At 57.7% G+C, this 26,493-nt stretch overlaps 1 protein-coding gene across 2 annotated transcripts in view; it reads right to left on the minus strand.

Annotated features, from left to right (window-relative positions):
* The window catches only part of KAZN (kazrin, periplakin interacting protein), a 451,377-nt gene that overhangs the window by 53,894 nt on the left and 370,990 nt on the right, over positions 1–26,493 (minus strand). For both annotated transcript variants that reach the window (XM_087446771.1, XM_087446770.1), the window contains exons 3-5: positions 14,703–14,839; positions 7,349–7,519; positions 558–747 (exon numbers count right to left, since the gene is read on the minus strand). In XM_087446771.1, coding sequence (XP_087302897.1) covers positions 558–747; positions 7,349–7,519; positions 14,703–14,839 — 498 coding nt within the window. The remainder of the gene's footprint in view (positions 1–557; positions 748–7,348; positions 7,520–14,702; positions 14,840–26,493) is intronic.

Below are 26,493 nucleotides of genomic sequence, written 5' to 3' on the forward strand. Positions count from 1 at the left end.
CCTGCGACATTGATGTCGGCCTCTCCGGACATCCTGTGATTGGGTGGAGCTGTCAATCAAGGAACTCCACTGCCTCACATGCCCATGTGACCCAGGCTGGCCAATCAGCATACTCCCTCCCTAGACACAGTGATTGGTCCAGGGATGGGCATGTGACCTGGGCTGGCCAATCAGAGTCCTTCTATGGGATTTGCTATGGACACGGAAAGAGAGAGTTTCTTTTCCCCAAGACTTGTGAGCTGTAAGGGCCGTAAAAGCCTGAAACTGCTGGGGACTGTTTTGCTGACTCACAGAAAGAGAGAGTCTCAAGATGAGGGCAAATGGAGGCAGGGAGAGCTGAGAGATGGAGAGACAGTTAGACAGACCCAGATATTGTCTGAACCTCAGGATCCAGCCATGCCTGATGTCCATCTCTTAGACTCTTCAGTTACATGAGCCCGTGGCCTCTGCCCCACACCTCACTAAGCTGTTACAGGGTGAAGAAAGAGGCTGCCCCCTCTCTGGGTCACATGGTCTCCTCAGAAGCCCCCCAACAGCGTGGCTGTGCTTGGACCCACCTTGCCGGTCCGCAGGGTGGGGGGGGTGCGAGTGGTAGAGTGTCTGCTGGCTCTGCCGGATGGCTGCGGTCAGCGGGAGGTCCGCCTGCACCACCCACTCCTGGTTGCCGTTGAGCACCGTCTCGCCCGGCATGGCGAGTGAATGCCGCTTGGGGACATCCTTGGTCAGCGTGGCTAAGGACTGCTTGGCCTGGAGAGAGAGCCGGGGACAGGAAGAGGATGACGTGAGCGAGGAGACCTCCTGGCCTGCTGCTCAGCCATCACCCACCACCGTGAGAAAGGCATGAACCTGACCTCTGGGCCAGGGCGTCCCCAGCTCTGCATCGCGTGCCCATCATTCGTCGAGCACCCGCACTGCAGGCTCCCGAGGGCCCACCTTGGAGTTACCCCTCAGTTCCTGCTGACACAAAGTGACACCAGAAATACGGAGAGGAAGCGGAGCCAAGGATGCACTTAGGACCCATTCTCTTGGGTTCTCCAAGGACCAGCTGCGATTTGAATGAGACTGTAAGAAAACGGTGTTTTGGCTTCCATCACCTTAACTCTTGCCAAATTCAACCTGCTATCTCCCCTTCACAAGGTGCTACGCAGTGCAGGAGGGGGACGGGCGAGTCCTCAACCCGGCTCCCCGGATCACACGATGAGAATGCGCAGACACGAGGAGGCCCAGGGACAGGTGTGGACCCGAGTTGCGGCAGACAGGAGAGTCAGCCAGCTCTTCCTTTCTCTGCCTGGCGTCTGAGATCTCTCTCAGCTTTGGCTTATCTCCCCCCAGGGTATGTGGGGTTTTATTAGAAGCAATCTCAAATTATTTTGGGGAGAAAAGGGGCACATATCAGAAATGTATTAATGTATGTTCTTTTCATCACAGTCAATTTCTACTTCCCAGCTGGCTCCCCAGGCTCAGGCTGGGACATATGGGGGACACAGGGAGGGGCCCAAGGGTCTCACACTGAGATCTCCAGTGAATCCCACTCCTCAGGGGGTCACTACAGATGGCAGAGCCACTGTGAGCGCTGGCTTTGCCTTTAATATGAACACGGGTAAAATGAAAAAAACTCATCTTGTCTCTCCTAGCTTCAGAACTTTCTATACCTTGCTCAAGGCCCCAGCCTCCTCCTGGCAGAGCAGGGGTTCTTGAGAAAGAGATTCCAGCTGATAAATGGACAGTCCTTGGCCTAAAGCCTGACAGACCCTCATCACATGGATGACCTCTGTTTTTTTAGACTAGTCACTGCCTTCTCTGAGCCTAAGTTTCCCCATCTATACAATGGAAAGCCTGGACCAAGTGATCTTTAGGGCTCCTCCAGCTCAGACACCCCAGGAGTCTGTGAAATCACTGCCCTTCCACCACCAGTCCCCAGGGAATATAAATCCATACAGCAGAGAGAGGGAGGGAGGGAGGGAGGTGGGGGAAGGTGTCAGCAGCCAGGTAATAATCTCCTCTTGCCTTAGAAAAACCCTCATGTACTCAGTGCAACAGCGGGGGCTCTGCAGTAGGGAGTGTGGGATTATCTGTGCTTGACAGAGGAGAAACCAGAAGCTCAGAGAGGTTAAGTGACTTCTCCAGGAGTGCACAGCAGGCACAACATCCAAGTTGGCCCCAAGCCTGGCTGCCTGACGGTGAGCCCCAAGTGGGTTCCACGGTGCCCACGCTCCTCTGGGGCAAGGAAACGCCCAGCATAAGTGATGCAGACGCTGAGTCCACGAGGCAGAGAATGGGGGCGTGTCTGGTCACCACGGAATCCTCTCCACCTGGCTTGGGGCTGGGCACACCCAGTGAAGCACTCAGCAAACATCTGCAGAGTAAATGGGAGCAGGCTTCTGCTCTGTCTGGGCTGATGGCCCGGGAACCAGTCTGTTACTAGAATAGTGATGCGGCGACCCCTCTGCTGAAGGAGGAGCGGGGCTGCATGTCTCAGGGCTGCCATGTGCTTGTAGCAGGCCCAGCATCACAGGGACTCACGTCCCCTGGACCACTACACCTCACTTGGGACCGCACCTGTGCTCCCCTCCAGGTGCACAGGCATCTCCCGGCCCTCCATCCTGCACCACTCCATGCGGGCAGCTGCTTCTTGGCGGGGGGTACCCCACTCCCTTGCTTCCTCCTGCCCCGTCCATCGTGGGTGCCCAGAAGGTGGACTCCAGGGAGAGAAATGAGCACCAGGCAGGTCTGCCATCATGTGGTAATTTAACCCTCAGCTCTGCCCTCGTGCAAACATTCCCAGCCACACACACAGAAAGCACAGGAAGGTCCAAGCCGCCCCCTGAAACAAGCTGTCCTTTAAGGCAGCACAGAAAGAGGCCTGGGCAGTCCACTCTCCTGTCCCCACCCGGCTTTCTTCTCCCAGGTGGGGCCTCACCTGGGGCAGGGCCTGGGAGCGGCACCTCCTAACTCAGCAGGCAGCGTGACATCATTGTTAGGGGACAATGGGGAGGTCCCCATGGTGAGACCTGCAGGATGGGGTGGTTCACCTGTGAGTTCTGCAGCACGGGAACCTCTCGCACACTGCCCACCCCGCCCACTCATGATTTTACACCTCCCAGACAGAGCGACAACAGAGACGTGAACTGCAAACAAGGCAGCTCAAGTCTGATTTAACACACGCACACATGCATGCACACACACACCCACGCTGCACTGGGTCACCTCCCCGTGGCAATCTACACAGCATTTCACTGACTAATCTCTTCCACTAAATGCAATTTAATGCCGGGAGATCTCCTGGAGCTCTGACACCCTCTCCTCTCTGAGCCTCCGCCCCTTCCTGAGGGTTCTGAACCCGGTCGAGCTGCTGGGAAGTGCTAAGTTGGCTCAAACACCCCCATGTGACAAAAGTCAGACAGAACTGGGTTCAAACTCCACTCCTACTACTTACTTGCTGTGTGATCTTGAGCAAGTTACTCCACCAAGTTAGCAACTGTTATTCTGAAACAGTTTCTCCCTCTCAAGTCGGAGTTAGATGAGGAGTAATTCACATGATGGCCCAGGACACTGTCGGCCTGCTGTCATGTTCAGTAAGTTAGGATTATTTACGTCCTCCCTAAGATCGGGCCATAAGATCCCGGAGGCAGGCCGGGGAGAGCAGTGCAGGGCCCGGCCCTCGCCCCGCTCTGGGTATTGCTGGTGAAAGCTCCCACGGCCTGGAGAGTCTGCTGATCTGGAGGCCACACGTATTTCCACGTTAGAGAGCGAGCCTGGCCCCGGAGGGATGCTCTGAGGGCTGCTTAAGGGAATCTTTGGCAATTCAAGGGATTCCTGCTTGTCTAGGGAACGTCTCCCTGGCCAAAGGCTAGGAAGATCCCAGGGCAGGAACATTCCACACAGACATAAGAAGGCTCGTGCTCATGTGGACCCCAGGTGCACGGATGCTGCGTCTGCACCAAACGCGTGTCACACTGGCTACAAAGTGACTTGACTGTCCTCTTTCTGGGCTAACTACCGGCTGGGACCCTTCATGACCTTAGGGCTGCCGGGGGCGGCAGGTCCAGCACGGAGGTGGAGCATGAGCCGATGAGGCAAATACTGGCTCCACGCGACCTCCAACACTGCAGGCTCTGGGGGAGGAGGGGAGGCTCCTGGGCAGACAGCAGGCTCGGGCGGGGCCTGACCTCACGAGTGGTGGCCAGTGGCCCGAGCTCAGGCCCAGTGCTTAGAGCTGGCTGTGGGCAAGGGCTGGTCTGCTGGTCCAAGGCAGCAATGGTGGAGGGCCAGGAGGTGGTGGTTGTGTGGCAGGCTGGTTTCCCCAGCGAGAGGGCAGGAGTGGTGCCAACCCAGGGCATGGCTGTTAAAAGGAACCGAGACCACCCTCGTGGTCCCCTACCTCTCCATCTGCCTCTCACGCACCCCCCACTGTGCCTGACTCTACCCGGGCCCATGTCGTTCTTACAGATGAGGAAACTGAGGCCCAGGCAGGTTAAAAGTGACTTGCTCAAGGTCACAGAATGACTGACTATTGGAACAGCCTGAGAATCCATGTCTCCATCCTGGCGTGGCCCGAGGACAGGATGGGTCTAGCCTAGAACATCAGGAAGCAACAGCTAACGTTCACTGAGTATCTACAGCGTCCCTGGCCCGATCCACCGTCACCTCACCTCTCTCCAATCACCTGGGAGGAAGGTCTTGTCCCGATTTTATACATGAGGAAACTGCGGCTCAGGAAGGTTAAGTCTCTTGTTTAAGGTCACACAGCCAGAAAATGGCAAAACCCATTGTTAGAAACCTCTCTGTTAGAAGTGCGTCGCCGCGGCACAGAGATATGCTGAGACAAGAGAATCCCACGCTCGACTCTTGAGAAACAGCCTGCAGAGGAGTGGTTCTCTCCCTGGCTGAACCACCCCCCCCCCAGGGAACACCTGGAGATGTCTGAGACTTTCGGGTCATCACAACTGGGAGGTGCTGCGGGCATCTAGAGGGGCCGGCAGCCCTGCCTCCCACCCCCCATGTGACGGGCGAGCCCATGGGGAAGGCCTGAGGGATGGGCGATGGCGGGGAGGTGGCATCTGGACGTCCTTTCACAGCCTCCCAGTGACGCCACCACATCACGGAGCACAGGGACTGCCCACCTCCCAGCCCGGCCTCTCAACCCGCTGGGCAGCTCTGGCGAGCCCCTGCATGCTGAGCCTCTTTCCTCCTCTGTGAAACGGGCACAGTTAGGATACACACCTCACGGGAGTGACCGACCACTAAAGGACATGGGTTCTTTGTGGGGTGATGACACTCTTCTGTAACTAGGCAGTGGTGATGGTTGCACAACTCTGTGAACACACTGAAAACCTCTGAATTGTACAGCTTAAAGGGCGAGTTTTATGGCATGTGGATTACATCTCAATAAAATAATACAGTAAAAAATATCTACATACACCCACAGGGTGGTCCCCTGGAGCCACGCTACAGAGGTGAAATAGCACCATGAGCGGCAATGCCTGGTTCGGCCAGGAGCTGTTACAGGAAATGTCCCCTCCCCAAGGGCGGGCAGCTGGGCGGGGGCCTTGGGGTGCCCGGCATCACCAGCACCAAGAGAGGCCTTTGCTTCTGGGGAAGCCAGTGTCTCGGGCTTTTGTTTCATTTTGTTTTGGCAGCCCCGGAGGCCTCCAGGTTGTGAGGTTCTGTGGATGGCGGGGAACGGGGGGACCCCCAGTCAGGCGGACACGCCAACAACACTGGGGCTGTCACGGCTCTTAGCAAAGCCCCTTCCCTCTGCCTCCAAGCCCTGGGCAGACACGGCCTGTGCTGCTGTTACGGCAAATCCGTCACCCTGAGATTCACACCAGCAGAGCGGTGGGAGGCCTGCCGGGAGGAGGAGGCAGGAACCTGAGCTTCGTGGGCCAGAACCACGAAGCAGGCTGAGGGTCCGGGCATGGTGACAGTGGAAGCAGAGGTGAACTGGCTCCCACTCCTAAAGACCCCAGAATTCCTGGGAGGCTGGAGGCCAGCGCTCCAAGGCAAGGAGGACCCCTGTGTCCGTCCACAGGGCACTGGGAACACCTGGGAGAACAGGGGCCTCGTCCCACCCTGTACCCTCTTCCCAGGCCTGCAGCTTGGGAGGTCTCTATCTGGGCTGCAGGCGGCGGCAGGGCAGCCCGCACGCCAACCCCAGTGGCGGAAGACCCCCCGAGAGGGCACCGGCCAGCTGCAGCTTCTTCCAGCCTGCAGCTCTCACCACTAGGGGGCAGCATTGGACAGGAGACCCAGAGGCCTGTGCGGTGCCGGCCCCAGGAGGGGCCCACGGATCCTGACCTGCCCAGGGGGTCTGGAAGTGGCTACAGAAAACCTTCGTGTCGTCACATCGTCACTCACCACGTACAGGCGCCGTGCTAAGTGCTCCCCGTGCATTATTTCATTAAATCCTCTCAAGGGCCCTATGGGGTATATGCAATTATACTTGATGGAACCAAGGCCCCGAGAAGTGAAGGGTCCTGCCCAGGGTCACAAGGCAGGAAGTGATGGGGGCTGGACTTGAACCCAGAACCCATGGCTGTCACCACATCGCTAGCCTGCAGCAGCACTCTCTCTAAGAGCCACGTGGACCTCCCCACTGCTCAGGAGTCCCCACGCTCTCCTCCTGGCCACCGTCAGACTGAGTCCCTGGTGGTTTCAAAGGCCGTTTAAGCCAGGAACCCTCTGGAGTCACCCAGTCACCTCGTGGGGAAGGCAGTGGGGGATCAAGACCCTCACCCCCACCCCAGTTCCAGATAAAGGGGCCTGAAGCCCAGAGAAGTTCAGCGAGCGGCCCAAGGTCACACAGGGGCAGGAAGCACACAACTGCAGGGCTCTGGACCTCGGTTCTCCCTCCAGGCCCGCCACACCCCTGGGCTCTGACCCCACACGCAAGCTGTGCACCCCCGCGGAAAACACAGCGTTTGGAAGTATCTTGAAGGTTTGTTTTGGATTGGAAGAAAATAACATTTTTTTCCTTGACGATTCAAGTAAGACCTTTTCACTACAGATGAAAATAGAGCCAAAAAAGAAAAGGAAATAAAAGTCACTTGTAACCCTACTGCCCAGAGATAACCAGTGTTAATTTTTTGATGTATTTCCTCCCAAATGTTTTCCTAGACAAATACGTACATTTTAAACAAACAGGGACTCGTTTTTCGCAGCCTGGGGAGCGTGCAGGAGCAGATGGTCCCCCGGCGCCCCCGCAGCCTGGGCCCCGGGCTGAGGGTGCGAGGCTGTCCCGGGCCTGGGGGCCGACGTGGAGGGAAGCCGACGGAGCATCCCAGAGCTGGCGGCCTGCGCCATCCCGGTCCCCCTCCCCGGGGCACGGGCCGCGCCGCGGGGGGCTCACCATGGCCAGCTCGGCCTCCAGCTCCTTCATGCGGTTGTCCTTGAGGTCCAGCTGGCAGCGCAGCGCCGTGGCGTGGTCCGTGGCCTCCTTGGCCTGGCGCCGCAGCTCCCACTTCTCGCGCTCCAGCAGGTCCTTCTCCTTGGCCAGAGCCTTGACGGCGTCCTCGCTCTCCTGTGGAGACAGCGCGGGCCGTCACGGCGGGGCTCGGGGCTCCCCGCTGCCCGGAGGGACCCGGAGGGGCTTGACCCCGGGCCGGGGGGCAGGGGAGAGCGGGAGGCCCCGCGGCACTTGCTAGGCGCTGCAGCTCTGCAGTGAGGAAGCCCCGGGTTCGGATCCCGGCTCTGCCCCAAACGGGCCGGGGGACCGGAACAGAGACAGACCCTTAGGAGACGCTCAGTAAATCTGTTTTCAATGAATGAGCGAGCGAATGAATGTCGGGGTAAGTTGTTTTACCTCATCAAGTCTCGGCTTCTCCATATTTAAAATGGGGGGGGTGGTCGATACTACTTGTTTCAAAGAATTGTTATAAAGATGAAATGCCTTCATGTGAGGGAAATACTTAGGAGAGTCTGGCGAAAGCTAGGGTCGATTGTTGTTTGGTATCGTGTGTGTCACAGGAAAACAGGGACAGAAGGGGACACCTGCAGCCCAGTAGCCTTGGCTGCCATGGGGTCCTGCCAGCACCCCACGAGGTCACAGCCAATGACCAACAGGCTGAGCCCCCAACCAGTTGCCACGTCTGAATGCAGCACCGTCCCCTGCGAGTCACCCCGGCCCTGCTCGTGGCCGGTCCTCCTGTGAGCTGTTTCCTCCGTGATGCAGAGGGCAGGGACCAGGGCTCCAGCAGCACCATTCCGGGGCAAAGCCAGCCGGCCAGGAGCAGAGGGCTGCATCAGGGGTGTGGCCTCTGTTGGGAAGAACCAACTTCCAGAACAGCAGGCGTCCTTCCCAAGAGGAAGGGTCCCTGCTACCCTCCTGCCCATGGTTCTCCCATTCACCAAATCAAGAACCAAACTCCAGGTCTCCATGCCACCTGGGCCCTGGGACCCTGGAGAGAGGCGGCCGTCCTCCCTCGTCTAACAACCCTGTCACCAAAGGCCTGACTTCCAGACGGCCAGAAACCAGGAGGCTGAAAGAGACACTGGCCTTTCTCTGTGGCTGTGGCTTAGGTTCCAGGGGGAGAGAGAGAGATTCTGGGGTGAATCCTGGCTTTGCAAGGACGAACTGCATGACTGTTGTGCCTCAGTTTTCTCATCTGTAACAGGGATAGTACCACGTGTGCTTTAGGGGGTTACTGTGAGGGCTGAATGAGATAATGCACAGCTTGACACCAGGCACAGAGCAGGGGCTCACTCACTGCACTCAGGTCCCTGCTCAGATGTCTTCTCCGAGCGGCCTTCCCTGACCACCCATCTAAGAGAGCGGCCCAGGCTCTCTCCAACCCATTTTTCGTATTGGCACCTGATACTGGTCATTCAGCCAACAATCGTGGGTGCCATCAGCAGGCATAAACCAGACAGAAATCCCTGCGCCCACGGAGCTTCCGCCGAAGAGCCCTACTGTGTGCTCCGTGAGCCCAGAGCCTGCCACTTCAGTTCACGGCACACGCCCCAGCACAGCAGCCTGGCAAAGAGCAGCCAAGGAACACGGCTGAATAAGTGAACGAGTCCATCGTGCCTGCCGTGACTGACCACGAAGACCAGCCTATGACAGCAGTCACGACCGGGGTGAGGGGAGGACGTGCTTTCTGTGCACCAGCCGCGGCCTCTCAGTGTGGTCTAGCGGAGGCGGCGCGGGGACGATGCCTCCCAGGACGTGTCGCTGCGCCCGCACTTTGGGGCCAGGACGCCCGGTGTGATTCTCATTTCAGTCTGTTGCAAGCTCGGGGACAATGGCCCGGTTATTTACTCCCCAAACCTCGACCACCTCATCTGTGAGACGGCGACGACACCGCAGCCCAGGGTGATGGTCAGAAGAACCTGGGGACGCCAGATACAAAGCGAGAGGCGGCACAATTACAAAATCACAGACGGAGCGAGACTCGCAGTGCGGCAGGCACGCCACCGCTGCGCGTTTCTCCTTCTTTCTTTCTGCAGCTGTGTGCAGGTGGGGTCAGCGCAACAGGTGACAGGCATAGCCCCCTGGGTCACACCATGGACTCTCTAGTGCCCACCTGGAGGGGGAGCTCCTTCCCCAGGGGCTGAGCCACGTCCTGGGCATCTGCCCCCAGTGCCCAGTAGCTTAGATCCTGGAAGGGCCCAGGAAATGAAGTGTATATAACTGGGTAAGGACCATCTCTTAGAACTGGCTGGTGTACAAAAGGCTGCTTACAAAATGTCCCTGAGTTAGGAGGAAGGTCCACTAGGACCCTCAGGATCGTTTTTGTCTCTACATCTCTTTGCAGTCACTGGCTCCACTGGTCATGAGCAGACCAAGGAGGCAAGGCCTGTAGGCGCTTTCAGTCTCAGTGAAGACTCTGACACCCCCTTCCATGACCACATTCCCTGGCAGCAGGACAGCAGGGCTCACCAGCAGCTGTCATGGAATGTTCTGTACACACGTCAAGTACAGTGCTGAGGGTTTTAGGAGCATCATTCTATTAAACTGCACAACCACCCATGAGGTAGTGACTATGATCATCCCTATTGACAGATGAGCAAACTGAGGCCAGAGAGGTGCAACAACGTCCCCAGCCCCACAGAGAGTATGGGAGAGGTCTCCATCCTTGCTGGCAACTGAGGCAGGAAAGGAGCAGAAAGGAGCCCCATCAGGGAGGTTTGGACCCCAAGGTCGTTCTGGCCTGCCGGCGCGTGGGGCTCACCCTGACAGAAGAGGGGAGGGGCGCGGTGAGGAGGGGACTGCAAGAGAATACAGATCCAGCCGGGGAGGCGATGGCAGGCAGGATGAAGGTGGCCTGTTGCGACAGCGGCCTCGTGACTCCAGATCGCCCTGCGTCCAGCCCTCGGCCCCCAGCCTGGCCGCCCGGCTCGCTGTGAAAACTTCCACAGCTGGATTCATGGCGAGTCCTTGAGTCCCCCCAAACCGCACCCATGTGACAGGGAATGTGCATTTGGCGCAGCTTTCCAGGATGTTGCAATTCTGTGAACTTTCCGGACAGGCCCAAACTCCTCATTTCTCAGCAGCCTGTGCCTGTGCAGACCCCTCCCTGCCTCCCCGGCAGCTCAGAGACCTGGGATCCTGCTACCTGCTTCAGGTGAGGCCTGCAGGGGTCCCCAGGGGGAGCTGGGTGGGCCAGGGCAGGCTGAGTGGCTGGGGCCGAGTGTGGTGGGGAGCCTGAGAGTTCCATTAATCCTGTTCATGGGGACATTTATCTTGCACAGAAAATGCAAGTCATTTTTTTTAACCAGTTGCAAGATCTTGGAGGAGGCGGAATAAAACCAGGACTTGTGGCTTTAGCTTTCTAAAGTAGCTCTAAATACGTGGGCTTGGGTCAGTCACTGGACCCTTCAGAGCTCCAATCCTCCCATCTGTAAAATGGGATTGGACCCAACAACGATTAAAGATTGTCACAAGGTTGCCATTCCACTGATACGCTGGAAGTACAGCAGTGACTCTCTCCATAACACCAAGGTTTAAGATAGTCATTTTTAAAAACTGAGTGTTTTCCAAATTCCATTTTTCTGAATGAATCTGAAGGGTCTTGTGAAGCCATTCTCGAAGAGCGCGCTTGACGCTCAGCTGTGGCCATCCGTGGGTGCCCACAGCCACAGCTACCAGGCTTCCACTTATTCAGAGCTTCAACCCCACCCCCACGCTGGCTGGACTCAGGGGATGCCCCTAGTGACCCGTGATTTAGAAAAGGTGACATGGTGCCGGGGGAAGGTGGCTCTCCATGGGAATCTTATTCCCAAGAAAAAGCACAATTATAAAAAACAAATTTGACATCCTATTGAAAGCAGGAGAAGTGTTTGCTGTTAAACCCTAGGTTGGCCACCGTGCCTCTGAGATGCCCAGCACACCACCCAGTGCTCACGGGGGCGGCCACGTCCTCTTCTTGTGGTCTGCCTTGGGTCGCCCTGCAAACACTGAAAGGCAGAAATAACGCGCTTGTTCATGGAAACACATTCTGGGCAGTGCGTGGGAGGCCAGCACGGGCGAGCGGTCACCGGAGGGGGCTCTGGAGCCGGAACGCCTGGGTTTGTCTCCTGCCTCCCCCTTTTCATAACTGTGTGACCCTGAGCAAGTGACTTTACCTGAGTCTCAGTCTGTGCCTCTGTGAAGTGGGGAGAATCGGGACAATCACACCTGACAGGGCTGCTTCTAAAAGAGCAAATGTAGAGAGTTAAGAGCCGTGCCTGCACACAGCAGGTGCACAGTAAGTGCATCATCCTGTGTCAGTCCCCGCTAAGGTGGCCTCTGAAGATGGCCATCGTCATAATCTGTCAGGGTGAACAGCTGGTAAGGGCGCCGTCTTTTGGATCCTCTGAGCGTTCATCAGCACACGCGCCTTCGCGGCTCTTCCCAACCTGGATCTGTCCTCCTTCGAGGTGTATGTTCTCTGGGAACGCTTTCCCGCACCCCCACTTCCTGGGTCCTCTGAGACCCTCTGATCCTCCCAGCAGGTCTTGTCTGGGTTGCTTTTCTGCATGGTTCTTGCTTCTCCGCCGAGACTGCCATCCTCCGGAGGCAGGGCCCACGAGCGGGGTCTGCGTGGGACCAGCCGTGCCTGTCCTGCTTGACTGGGAGCTTCCTGAGGGCAGGCGGTCGTGTGCTTCTCTGGGGCTGCAGTGGGACCAACACCGCACAGTGGTAATATGGGGCCTGGAAGGGCCTTGAAGTCCACTGCAGAACTTCCACGATCAAACCAACACCTGACTCTGCATCCCCAGAGGCAATAATAATAATCATAACAACAGGCATTGTTTCCCTCAGCTTGTCTTCTGTGTACCAGAAACATTAGTGCTGACAACACGGGGCTCCGGGTAGTTGCTGTCATTATCCAGGTTTTAGGGACACCGCCACATGGCTGGTGAGTACAGAAGTGAGATTCCAATCCTGCTGTCTGGTCTTAACCACTGGCCCCCTGCCTCCCAGGCCGAATGTGATGGTGAATTTTATGTGTCAACTTGACTGGACCACAGGGTACCCAGATATTTGGTAAACATTATTTCTGGGTGTGTCTTGGGGTGTTTCCTGATGACATTAGCATCTGAACTGGTGGACTCGATAGATGGCCCTCCCCAGTGTGGGGGCGTCCTCCCTCCAGTCCACTGAGGGGCTGCACAGAAGGCACGGCGGGGAGAAAGTGCTCTCTCCCTGCCTGGTGGTTGAGCTGGGACACCGGCCTTCTCCTCCCCGCAGACCGGCACTCACAGCGGCTCTCCAGGCCTCAGGCCTCAGGCCTTTGGACTCAGACTGGACGGCACCACCGGCTCTCCCAGGTCTCCAGCTTGCAGAGGCAGATGGTGGGACTTGTCGGCCTCCATAATTGCGTGAGCCAATTCCTGATAATAAGTCTTCAAGTGTATATATATATATATCCCTTCTCTGGAGAACCCTGACTAACACACCAAGGAAGCTGACGACCTGGGGACAAGCCGTGTGCAGGGTCCGCCTGGGGGCTGCCCCCTTCCCCTGGGGGCTACACATCAGGTAAGGCCGCAGGCTGGTTCTCCAGCCCCTGCCCCGTGTCCCCACCCCTCAGACAAGGGTGACGAGGTCTCCCTGCTGATGGGCACTCTCCCTGCCTCATGTGGAAGAAGGACCAGGCTCCCTTGGGCCCTGCTACGGCCCCTCCAGCGGGGGGAGGAGAGAGGAGGGGTGGACCGGGAGAGGCAGGTCCTGCTACAGTCTGAACGTCTGTGTCCCCCTAAAGTCACATGCCGGAATCCTAACACCCGACGTGACACCCAACACCCAGAGCTCCCTCACCCTTCCCCCATGGGAGGACACAGCGAGGAGTCTGCGACCCAGATGAGGACCGAGGAAGCTGGCAGCAGCGGGTTCCTGTGCCTCCTCTGCTGCCACAGGTCGTCTGCTCACTGCCACGCCCCATCTGTGAGCGGCAGGCACGGGAGGCCGACTCCAAAGGGGCCCGGCTCACCCACCGTGGAAGGACACAGGCAGGGGAAGCCGGGGCCCGCGGCTCAGGACCGGCGCCCAGGGCAGCCGAAGCTCCAGACCGCAGGCAGGCTGTGGGCGGCCTGGCCCAGGGGGCTCTCCGGGGGCTGTTCTCATCATGGAGAGGGCGATCTGCACGCTCGGGACGTGACAGGGAGGGTCACTGGTGAAGACCACAGTGGGCCAGGGGACGAAGCACTTAAATTCAAATTCCACCTCTGACACTTCGGTGTCTCAACTCCAGCTCAGAGACAACACACAGCAACACGCTCATGTAACGGGCCCACCGCCACCAACCATTCGAAGACCTGCTCAAACCTTCCATCGCCAGAGAAGCTTCGAGCTGAACAAACCTCCCCCTCCAGCTTTTTCCCCATGGCCACGTGATCCTCGGTCACGGCCCAGGTCATGTGGTGTCATGTGCTTGAAGAGTGGTTTTCAACAGTTCTCTGCCCTGCACACAGAAGGTTACAACTCTCTCTCTGCAGATAGTAGCTCACGGAGGCCTGCTTGGCTGGGAGGACTGACTGTTTCTTTAAGTTTCGGTACCCTCTGCACCATGTCCACACCACATATACCAGACACATATTAGCTGAACCAAACTCCTCAGTCGTCTGACCATAAACTCCTACTCATCCCACAGAGCCCAACTCATATGTCACCTCCTCTGTGAAGCCCTCTAAGACTCTCTCCCTGCAGGCAGAATTTCCTGGAGTCTTACTGGTACTCCCCAGCTCTCTCTTCACACCTTTACTGTGGAATTATTAATAAGATGCATAACTAACATTTACTGAGCGCTTACTATGCACCAGGCACCACGCTGAGCACTCTGTGTTTATCACCTCATATGGTCTTCCTCACAGGTCTGCAAGTCTGCACCATGACCACTGTTTTGCAGGTGAGGAAACTGAGGCTCTGAGAGGTCGAGAGAGACGCCCAAGGGCACACACATGGGGACCTGGGATGGGACCCAGGCCAGTGGAATCCAGAGTCCACGCTGTCACCGACAGGGCCATCCTGTCCGGGCTTGTTTGCCCAGGAGGCATGCAGCCCCCCAACCAGGGGCTGTGCTAGTTTCCCCTGGGTGCCCAGGCCTGGGCCGGACACATGAGAGGCTTCCCCAAGAGAGCACAAGGTGACATGAGCAGTGCGTCTGGGTTTTGGGATCTGAGAGGCCAGACTGTGCTGGGCCGGGCAGGCGGCCTGCAGGTGGGGCTGGGGGTGGGGCTGGGGGTGGGGGGTGGCGCGGGGGTTGGGGGTGGAGTGGGCCCACCTTGCGGTGCTGCTCGTAGTTGCGGATGAAATCGCGGAGCTGCTCCTCGCGGCTCTCCAGCGTGGCGTACAGCTGCTGCATCTGGCTCACCAGGTCCGTCTTCTCGCCCTTTAGGCGCTTCCGGTCGGCTTTCATGGCTGGGGACAGAAGAGCGAGTTAGTTCCCGGATCCTGGCTGGCTGTCACCCCGAATGCAAAGAAGGGACCCTGCGTCTGTCCTCTTTTTAACTGATGAAGAGACAGGGCTCAGAAGGATGAAGCTTCTCTCCCAAGGTCCCACAGTACTCAGCGACACTCCCAGGATTCGAACCGAGGCCTGTCTGTCCCTACAGTCCCTAGTCTCACCTCTGTTTTATTGATCAAACCAGGGGAGCAAGTCCTTGACAAAAACATCTTTCCCCACCCTGAACTGGCTAGGTCCCGGGTGTGGAACAGCTGGAGGCCTGGGGAGTACCTGACCCCACAGCCCAGAAAGCTGACGGGGCCCCTGATTCTCTGCTGAACTGAACCCCCAGGGCCCACTCTGGGCCCACAGAACAACTCAGCCCAGCCCAACAGTCCATCATCTGCCCCATTTCCCCCACAGGGAAAGTATTTCAGTAAAAACACGCAGCAAGGGGCTGCACCCAGGGCCTAGCGGTTAAGGTCAGCATGCTCCACTTCAGCGGTCCAGGTTCACAGGTTCGGATCCCAGGCGTGGACCTACACCACTCGTCGGCCACGCTGTGGCGGCGACCCACATACAAAATAGAGGAAGATTGGTATAGATGTTAGCTCAGGGCCAATCTTCCTCAGCAAAAAACAAAAACGAAAAAAAACCACACAGCAAGATACGACACCAAAAGTATGAGCAACAGAAGAAAAAAGAGGTAAATTAGACTTCATCAAAATTAGAAACTTTTGTGCTTCAAAGGACACCATCAAGAAAGTAAAAAGACAACCCAGGGAATGGGAGAAAATATTTGCACATCACGCATCTGAGAAGGGGCTTATATCTAGAATACATGAAAAACTCCTACAACTCAATAATAAAAAGACAAATAACCCAATTAAAAGAATGGGCAAAGGATCTGAGTAAACATTTCTCCAAGAAATGGCCAATAAGCCCATGAAATGGTGCTTGACATCAATAGTATTCAGGGAAATGCCAGTCAGGGCCACGATGAGACACCACTTCACACTTCCTAGAACGGCTACAACAAAAAAGACAGACACGAACAAGTGCTGGCAGGGGTGTGGACGGAATGAATGGAAATGGTGCAGCCGCCGTGGAAACAGCCTGACGGCACCTCCAGGGATGAAACAGAAAGTCACCCTATGATCCAGCAACTCCACCCCTAGGTGTATACCCGAGAGACGGAAATATACGTCCACACAAAAACGCATACAGAAATGGTCACAGCAGCGTTCATCATAACAGCCGAAAGATGAAACAGCCCACGTCCAAACTGATGAGTGAATTACAAAAAATGTAGTATATATCCTATCCGTGCCTGGATTATTATTCGACAATAGAGAGCAGCACTGCTACAGGTTACCGCACGGATGAACCGTGACGACGTTACGGTAAGTGAAGGGAGCCAGACACAAAGGCCGCGTGTTGTCTGATTCCATGTACACGGAAGATCCACAGGCAGGAGACCAGTGGTTGCCTAGGGCAGGCGGTGGCAGAAGGGCCAGGGGCTGGGGATACGGGGGTGTTAGCTAAAGGGCACGGGGTTTCTTTTGGAGGTGATGAAAACGTTCTAATACTGATCGTGGTGATGGATGCACAACCCTGTGAATATGATGAAAACCACTGAACTGTGCACTGTAAATGGGTGACTTGTATGATATGTGAATTATGTCTCAATAAAGTTGTTCACACACACACACACACACACACACACACACACACGGTGCCCCAGACCCCAGGCAGCCTCCTGCCGAGGCAGTGTGAATTTTGCTGCCCCCAGACTCTTTCTCCTCACATCACTGGCTCATCGGCAAATAGAAGGGCCTTGCTCAGGGCAGGCTCTAGCTGCAGGCTCTCCACTGCCTCTTCCCAGAGCCCCCAGAACTCGGTGCCCTCCCTGGAGAGAACACCAGGGAGGGAACTGTGGAGAATGCGGGGAGAGGGGCCAAGCTACTTCTCGGCTCCGGACGCTTCCAGCCTGAGAAGGCATAGAGTAGTTAGGTCATTTGCCCAAAGTCACACAGCCATGTCTGACCCCAGAGCCCACACACTTGACCCCACATTTTGCTGCCTCTGTGGGTGAAGCCCCCACAGCCTGGAGGGTCCCGGCCCCAGGGCTAGCTGAGGGCAGTGAGATGGGGCAGGCATGGCTGTGCCACCCCATCCCGTCCTGACATCCAACCCTAGCCTATGACCACGAGAGTCTGAGCTGCTGAGCTCCTGGCCTGGCGCCCAACATAAGCTGACGACCTTCTGGCCTTGTGGGGGCCTCCTCCACCCTCCTGCCCTTTGCCCCCGTCCCCCCGGTAGAACAGGGTGGAGGCAGGTTGGCAGGGCCATGTCACCAGGTGCAGGGAGCCATGTGGGGACGGCCCTTTAAATTCCAGCTTTGAGCGTCCCTCTCCACGGCTGGACCTGTCCTCTTCATGGCGGCCTGGCGGAGCAGCAACTCAGGGCACCAGGGCAGGAACTCCAGGCCTGCCGAGCCAGGACCTTAAAGGGCCAGGACAGCAGAGCCCACCGAGAGAGGACTCGTCTGCTTCTCTCTCCTGTCCAGCAGGGGTGGCCCGCCAGGCCCCAGGGGAGGGTGGGAGGCGGGCAGAGCGGGGCTAGTTTTGAGCCTGGAGAACATGATGTGGCCACATTACTGGTGAACCTCATTTTAAGAAAACCCAACATCTAAAGATGCAACCCGGCCAGAAAGAATCTTACAAAGAGCTGGGCCCACCTGTCACTGGGGAATCAGAAATTCCCACCAGCACTCTCTCATCCAATCCCGATCCTGCTGCACTCCTGTGACAGAGGTGGCAGGCGGGGATTTTTATCATCCAGTTTTACAGAGGAGGAAACCCAGGCCGCACGGCCGGTACCTGGCAGAGGTGGCACCTGACTCAGTCTCAGGCGGGCGTCAGACAGGCGGGGCATGAGAACGAGAGGAAGCCCCATCGAGGGGAGTGGCTCCTGGGGGGGGCCACTGACCCAAAAAAGTCACCACTGTGGCTTCCCAGGGGAGCCTCAGGCGAGTCCTCCGCCCCAGTTGGGGGGGGCATGTCTCTGCCATTTGGTTGGAAATTAACCCCCCGTGGGCTCCGACTTGCGTCCTTCTTTAGCCCCATCTGGATGAGAACCGAACGCCAGACTTTGCTCTTGGCGCCTGGAGGCTGTGGGGAGGGGACCACCCCCTTCTCCATAGGATCCCTGGGCCTTTTGCCCAATGGCCTTGGAGGGGGCGACGTTGTGGCCTCTTGCTGGCCTCCACGATCTGCTCGCTGCTGCATCCCTGCACCATCTGTGTGTGCTAGAGAAGCTATGAGTGCCACTGTTCTGTCAGTCAGTGGAGGCCTGCGTGTACTTGTGCATACGTCTGTGTGTTGGCAGCCTTGGTGGTGGGGCACGGGGCCATGCCTCCCCCAGTTGACTAGGGGCTCCCTGAGGGCAAGTGTTGGCCCTCTGCCTTCAGATTAGTAGCTCCTCCCTAAGAGGAGGGCGAGAGCTCCCAGCAAACTGTTAAATTAAGCACCTTCTGTGAGCCAGGCTCCATGCTCGCTGCTGTGAGGGGCACAGGGACGAACCAGACATGGTCCTCACCTTTTGGTGGTTCACGATCTGATAGAGGAGACAAACCCATAAACACATGGATGACACTAGTCTCCACCCACCCTCCTCCTTACCAAGAGAACCCCAATTTTGTTTGTGCCCAGCTAAAACACTCAACTTCCAAGCTCCTTTGTAGCTAGAGGGGGCATTGTCACAGTTTTCGCCACTAAAGACGTACATGGAAATCTACGCGGAGACCCACTGTTTTCTTTATAGAAAATGTAACAGTACACTGGCAGTAACTCTCGCCTTTTGCCCTTCCCTTTTCTTCCTGCTGGGAACACGGATGTGACATCCTGAGGCACAGCAGCCGTCTTGTGAGCACAAGGACAAAGACATGAGCTGAAAATGGGGGATAGAAAGACAGACAGAAGGGGCCTGGACCCCTGATGGCACCACCCAGGCCAGGGCTCCTTATAACAGGAGCAAAATAAACCCCATTGGTTGTGGGCTTTCCCCTTAGGTGCAGCCCTACACATTCCTATCTGACACATCCAGGCAGGCGTTGAGAAGTGCTGTCACCCCCACCCCAAAGGCCTTCACCTCCTGGTCCCTTCCCAGGAGCTCTCCATGGGGACCCTGCTCTGCCCAACTCTGGGTGGGACCCTGCCAGGCTGAGGACCGAGGAAACACGAAAGCTGAATCTCTCGGAATGAATAACAAGCGCAGGTCACTTAAAAATGAAGATAAGAGCTTTGGAACCACAGTGTGAACGAAGAAGCCACTGTGCGGTCTGCCCAGCTTTCCGGAAGCACACACGTCCACAACCCACTCCAGAAAACTCACACGGAGGGACAGGACCTGGGGCTCCCGCACCTGCTGGGCGGGAAAGTGGGAGTGTGTCCCCATCGAGCCTGAACGTTCCCAAGTGTCCAGGCGCTGTGCCGCCCCATCAGACGGGGGCTCCCCTGGGCTGGGGGAGGCGCTGGTGTTGCAGATCTTTAAGAAAACAAGGAGGTTAGCGTGACAGACCCCAGAAATAATTTGAACGACACACACACAGCCGTGAAAACCACACAGCGGAACGCTTCCTTCCCTCGTCGTAGGTACGCTTTTGTTTCTCCTTCAAATCCCCATTTCGAGGTCCTCCGAAAGTTCTAAGGCAAGACGAGGTCGGCGAGGCATGACTGGTCCTCTCTGTGACCAGCCTCGGACGCGGCCTGAAGCCCCCCAGCACTCCATCCGCCTCCCCAGTCACCCAGCTTCATCCAGGCGTGTCCCATCCCAGACACCAGGCTGGTGGAGCCACTGCCATGGTGACGGTGACGTCACGCCCAGCGGGCCCCCGGGATCACAGAGGGAGCCCCGCCCGGCTCCCGGGAATGAGGGGGCTCCGGGGCAGGAAGGAGGGTGTGTGTGTGTGTGGGGGAATTGTTTTTCTGACTCAGAGGAGGGCGGATGTACACATGAGGGTGTGACCAGGGCCAGCCGCAGCCCCCCCGCGATGGTGCTTCTCTGGGGACGTCACTCTTCTCAAGCTTGAGGGGGGCCTCTGCACAGCACATCCCTTCTTCCTCGCCTGGCTTCGGCTGCCACCGCCCCTAACCCTGAGCAGGGGCACAGGGGAGCGGCGCGAGCCCCAGCTCAACGTTTCCAAGTGTCACCCTTGGCAGGAGGGGCCCAGGGAGGGCAGAAAGGTCTCTGCGGTCAGCCCGTCCCCCCGCCGTGGGCAGAGCAGGCCCTCATCCCCCGTGCCCGGGCGGAGCGAGGCCACGGCCGACACGCGAAGAGAACAGGACAGGTTAACTCTCGGCTTTGGAGCTTCTGGGGGCTGTGGGCCTGGAGACTAAGGGAATTTTCAGGTGCTTTTGAGCACGAGGGGGTCTCTCCTTACCCCCCGAGGCAGTGCGTGCAGGGAGGACCTCCTGCAGTGAGGGACCAGGCTCTCAGCCTCCCCCTCTCTGAGCATCAGTGTCCCCCCAGCATGAGCCTGTTGGACTCTGCGAGCTTCCTTTGGCTTCTGAGGTCCTAAGAGACTTCGCCTCCACCACTACCCCCCACGAACCCGTCCATGGCCTTGAGCCACCCCACATGGCGGGGCAGGATGGGCATCCGTCTGGGGCCCGAGGATCTGGGTTCTGTCCCTGGCTCTCAGACCTGGAGCGAGTCACTTAACCTCCCCGAGCCTCGATTTCCTAGATATTAAAAGGATTCCCAGGTGCCAGGCACTGCCCCAAGCCCCTTTTGGGTTTTTGTCACTTAATTCTCACGACTACCTTATGACATCATTCCACACTGTACACGAGGAAGCAGGCACCCAGGAGCATTAAGGAACCTGGCTGAGTAGGGAGTGGCAGTGCCCACCGGCCCCAGCACCCACCCACCCTCCTGCCCCGCTGCCTCCAAAACTGCCACCCCCACCCACCCCCGCCCAGCCCGGCCGGCCTCACCTGCTCCTCGGGACCTCATACTGGGGGTGGGCTGCACCTGCCTTATGGAGGGGAAACTGAGACCCACGGGGTTCACTTACTCACCAAGACCACACAGCTCAAGGAGTGGACCTGGACTCGCATCCCTGACATCTGACCTTGAACCCCGCACACCCCTTCATCACCCCTGCTGTGAAAGCACATCGCTGTGAACAGCAGAACCGGCATCGATCCACAAAACCAGAGGATGATCCAAAAATTCACACCGGTTACTCCTGTTATGAGACGCTGTTTCTGCCGCTGTCTACAGTCCCGAGGGGGCCTTGTGTGCGCCCCACGACTGCTCCGTGGCTGCTGGAAGGAGGGTGTGTGTGTGTGTGTGAGTGTGCAGGCGTGTGCAAGTCAGCAGCTCTTAAGGAATCCTCCACCAGCCACTCCTCCGGCTTGCAGGATCCTCAGCCAGCCCACGGCGGTCTCAATCCACACGGCCAGATGTCCCATTAGTCTGTGCTCAGGAGACTGTGGGCCTGGTTCTGGATGGTCCAAGGCCAAGAGTCCTGGTACAACTTCCCAGCCCGGCGGACCCCTGACAAACACGGGCTCAGAGGAGGGGAGGGGGCGGCGGGTCAGGCAGACCTCAGCCTGTGTATGGTGATCCCAGCCGCTGCCAGCAGGGGGCCCCCTTTCCCTTCCAGTCAACACTGCTGACCAGTGGAGCTTTCAGCATCCCCAGACTCCGGGAAAGGAGGGGTGGCAGGCCTCTCTGAGGCCCAGAGAGGGAAAGAGAATATCCAACATCACACAGCGAGTCAGCCCAGGTCTCCTGATTCTCAGGCCAACACGGCTGGCTTAAAAGCCTTGGCTTTGGAGTCTGCCTGTCACAGTTTAATTAAGCCTCAGTTTCACCATCTGTAGAATGGGGACTGAAAGTATGATCATCTCTGCCCTACACAGAACAGACTGCTGCGTCCTGAGTGGACGGTCAGGTGTGGACCTTGAGCACCGGTGGGGGGCGGGGAGCACCTCAGACAGACACAGCTTCAGACGCACAGAGCCCTGGGCCCCAGTCAGCTTTACCCTGACCAGGCGGGAGGGCTTCAGGCATCGCCCGTCACTTCCCTGAGCAAGCTTCCTCAGCCGTTGAGCTGAGGGTGATCATCTCTAGCCCGCAAGGCTCCATGTGACACTACCCAGCACCTGCATACAGCAGGTGCCCATTTAATGTTAGCGTCTCTTCCTGGCTTCCATCTCCCCACAGCTCCCAGACCCCCGGAAGCCTCAGAAAACACAGGCTGACTCCACCGACCAACAGGCTGGATTGTGAGGAAAGGGCCCCGAGAAGAGGCCCAGGGTGGGGAGAAGGAGGCAAGTTCAAGACCCATAGACTCACGGCCCCGGGATGGGCACACACGGCTTTATTTTGGATTTTCCTGTGGGAAAGCTGAAGGCGAGTTCACAGCAGGTCAGAGTTCAATCTCCTTCACAAAGGTGGGGCAGGCTCTCACCCTGTGGCGGCGCCCAGGTAAGAAAGAAAAGCCAACCAAGCTCGCGGACAGGCGGCTGCCACCAGTGGCGGCTGAGAAAACTGCACCCGCTGAGCCAGGCCTGTCAGACACGAGGGGCACGTGCACATGGCTGGTGGTCCGAGGTCTCACCTGGGGCGGCTCTGCCCCTCACGAAGGGGAACTCCCTCTTCCTTCTCCCCGTCAGGTGAGGTGGGTTGACCAGCTCCCATGGCCAATGAGTGGCAGTACTTTGACGTTCAGGCCCGTGATCCTTCCACAATCCCCACAGCTCCCCTCTCCAAGTGCAGCCTAGAAAGTTAGGCAGCGTGACCTTTCTAACCTCCAGCCTGGGGGAGAAAAGGCAAATATCTGGCATACAGGTTCTCATTTTCCAATTCTGTGGCCATGCAGACACGACTAATCACCAGCCTCTATAGGAATCTGGGTTGATTGGGGATGTCTGCCATGGCATGGGAGGGAAATGCAGATCTGCCGGCTCTGCCTCAGATGGGCAGGCAGACGCTGTCACTGATGGATCAGCGTTGGTGTGTCTGAGAATGGTCTGGCGAGCCTGTCTGGGTCAATGCTGTGCCAATCACCATCGCACTCCATGGAACCAAGGTCAACTCCATGTAACCAAAATGGAGAAGGCAGTTCTCTTAACTGGTGGAAACCAGTCCATTCACATCGATGAGATGGTGGCAAACAAACTCCAACCTGCACGCTTCAAGGTGCGAGAGCAGACTACTTCCCTCAACTGGGTCAAAGGGACATGAGGATTCCTGGGTTTCCTTACACATTTTCATGTCCACCTCCGACCAGCAATACAAGCTCCTCGGGGGCAGGGACCTGGCCTGCCTTCTTCACTACTGCATCCCCAGCTTCTAGAACAGTGCCTGGCACATATAAGCGGTCAGTAAATACTGACCGACTGACTCTTAGATAAACAACTGAACAGAGTGGACAGCCCAGGGATAGTGGGACCTGCTCCACGGCCATTGCTGAGCAGCGTCCAGTATCTCCTGTGTCCTGGGGGCAGAGCCAGTTCTGCTTTCCTCTGCCTGTCTCCCTTGCCCTCTCCAGGTGGCACAGGACAGGCTAACTGCCCTCATGCCTCCCGAGGGGACCCTGAGCCGTGGCGCCCTCAGAGCTGACTGCAAAATGGCTGCAGCTCTTGCCCAACTGCCTGGTGCTCTGTGAACTGTGTCCACGGCCACTTCACGTCGCTCCTGCCACGTCCCAGGCAGGACACGAGGACACTCAAGTGGACCAAAGCTTCCGCCGACCCAGGGCACCTTAGAATTTTGTGGTGCTCAGGGCTGGGGACAGACCCCAGACACTGTGCTGCCAACACAGGCGAGACCCAGTGTCCGGGAGTTGGGGGGACCTGGTTCTCCCATGGCTCCCCTGCTGTCAGCCGGGCCACGGCTGTGCCTGCCCTGTGCCTCGAGGAGGCCGCTCTCCTGCTCGCCTCCCTCTGCCCATCCCCAGGTGGTTCGATTGAGCCGGCCGATGAGGCTGCTGTGTTAGATAGGGCAGGAGGCTTCGGAAACTGGGGCCTCCCTTTCATTATAAGCGCCGGCTCGGACATCCAGTTTCCTGCCCTGGGCCCGTGTCCTCTGCTGGATTTTCCCGGTGTCACAGGAACGTGAGGTTCTCTCTCACATCTTCAATAGAAAACCTGCATTCGACCCCATTTCCCTCTCCAGCTCTCGTTCCATTTCCCTTTGGAGCAAAAATGCTTAAAAGGACTGTGCACCCTTGTGCCCTCACTCCCTCGTCCCATTCTCCCCGGCACCGCTGTGACTTCTCCACGTGCTCTTTCTTCTCAAGGTCAGAGATAACCTGTGCCCTGAACCCCACAGTCCTCATCCACCGCGCTCCGTCGGCGCAGGGGCGCCTTCTCCCCTTGGCCTCCAGGCCCCCCGCTCCTGGTTTCTTCTCACGTCTCGGCTGCCCCGTCTTGGTCCCCTTTTCTGGTCTCTGCTCAGGTCTGACCTCTAAGCGTTAGCGTCCCCAGCCCTTCTTTTCCACTGTTTCCTGGCCGGGCTCATCTAGCCTCTTAGCTTTAAATCCAGCCACATGCTGATTGATGCCTCCCAGCTGGCCGTCTCCAGCCTGGACCTCGCCCCTGAACTCCAACTCAGAGCCGAGAGCCTCGCCACACCTCCGCTGGTGCCTAAGAGCAGCTCCAACTTAACACGTCCTAGAGTGAGGCCCCGACCAGTGCCCAACAACCTCCTAGTCTCCCCCAACTCAGTGCATGGTGACCTCGGCCTTCCAGCTCCCCTGGTCTCAAACTCCAGAATCTCCCTTGATTCTCCTCCTCTCACTCCCCACACCAATTCATCAGCAAGCCACATCAGCTCTACCTTCAACATGTTCCCAGAAGCCGGCCACTTCTCACGGCCCCCAGTCAGCACCCTGGCCCGTGTCACCACCACCCCGTGTCTGCATCCTGCAGGAGCCTCCCACCCGGTCTCCCACCCCTTTAGTCTGTGTCAGCTCAGCAGGGACTGGTCCCTGAAAAGGCAAGTCAGCTCAAGTCCCTTCCCTGCTCCTATCCAGTGGTTCCCTTCTCACTCAAGGGTGAGCACAAAGTCCTTACAATGCTCCAAAGGGCCACATGATCTGTCACCCCCCCCCATACCTCTTTGATCTCCTCCCCAACCACCATCCCCACCCACATCCCACCACCACCTGGCTCCATGCGGTTCCTGGTTCACGCAGACGCCCTCCTTCCTCAGGATCTTTGCACTGGCCGTTCTCTGCCTGGAACATCCTCCTTGCTCCCCACCTCCCACAGGGCCCTCCCTCCTCCAGGTCTTTACTCAAAGGTCACTGTCTCCGCAAAGCCTTCCCTGGACACCCTCCTCACTCCCTTCCCTGCTGCTTCTCCTCCAACTCGCCACCATCGAGCACTACATATTCCGTGTTTATTGTGGGGAATGGTCATTTAAGCACCTCTGCCTTTCTGCTGAGGGCGCCCCTGTGTTCTCCCGTCATCAGAATTATTGGAGCTTCTTTCCCCATTTCCAAAGCCCATGGCTCAGGCCTCTACTTGCTGCACAGGTGCCCATGCGCTGCTGGCCCTGCCCAGAGCCACAGGAATCGGCACCAGCAGCCTGCAAACCAGACCGACAGCCCAGGCCTCCCAGACTCGCCTAGAAGCATCTTGAAGGCAGGGCCTGGCCTCCTCCAACAGAATTTCCAGGAGCCGGCACTGGGCCCGGCCCAGGCAGATGAAGAAAGTGGGGGATGGATGATTCGGGGGCTTGAGCAGGGTGGGGGAGGGGCTGTGCTCACAATTTCCAAGTATCTCGAGCTGCCCCGCCCTGACTCTCCAGCTTAGGGGCTCAAGAGAGGCCCCCCAACCCACGGTGGAACATCGACTGCCCACAGGGCCCAGCCAGGGCCCTCAGGAAGGGAGAAGTGCAGGTGGGCACCCAGAACACACGCCCACCTGGAGGGGCAGCTGTTCAGGACCAAACGGGGCCCAGCATTGCCACACCTTCCGACTTTTCATGAGAATTCCAAACTCTCGATTGTCATAATATTTTACGTCTCAAATGTCTCTTTATTTTTTAATATTGGCAATTAATCATAACACCCAACCACGTCTGTGGGCCTCGCGTGGGTGCTGGACCGCTGATCTGAGCAGGTGTCTGTAGAAGAGGGAACAGGGGACAGATGTGGGCCCTGCCGCGGCTGAGGGACCAGGCTCTGCCGACACAGACCTGGGCTCGAAGCCGGGATCCACCATTCACCAGCTGTGTGACCTTGGGTAAGCTCCTTAACCTCCCTGTGCCTTTTTCTTCATATATAAAGTGGGGATAACAGTTTCCACTTCATTCTACTGTGGTGAGCAAAAGCCCTTGACTGCCCCTGACGATGACGGCCGGGCCGCGGTTTACCATTCTGAGCCACAGTCTGACAGTCAGAGCCGCCCCAGAGGGGACTGGGCAGTCTTGAGAAGGTATGAATGGGCACCCTGTCGGGGAGTCTGTGTAGAGGCTGCAAGCCACTGGGTGGACGCCATCTCAGAGCCTGGGCAGGTGATGGGGGAGGGTGTGTGGCCTTTATTAGCCATGGGGGGGTGGTCTCTGCCTCAGGCACAGATGCCCAGGGCTCCCAATGGGGAGAAAA

Source organism: Ceratotherium simum, chromosome 22 (genome assembly GCF_057802395.1).
Source record: "Ceratotherium simum simum isolate JZ-2026a chromosome 22, ASM5780239v1, whole genome shotgun sequence".
NCBI lineage: Eukaryota > Metazoa > Chordata > Mammalia > Perissodactyla > Rhinocerotidae > Ceratotherium > Ceratotherium simum.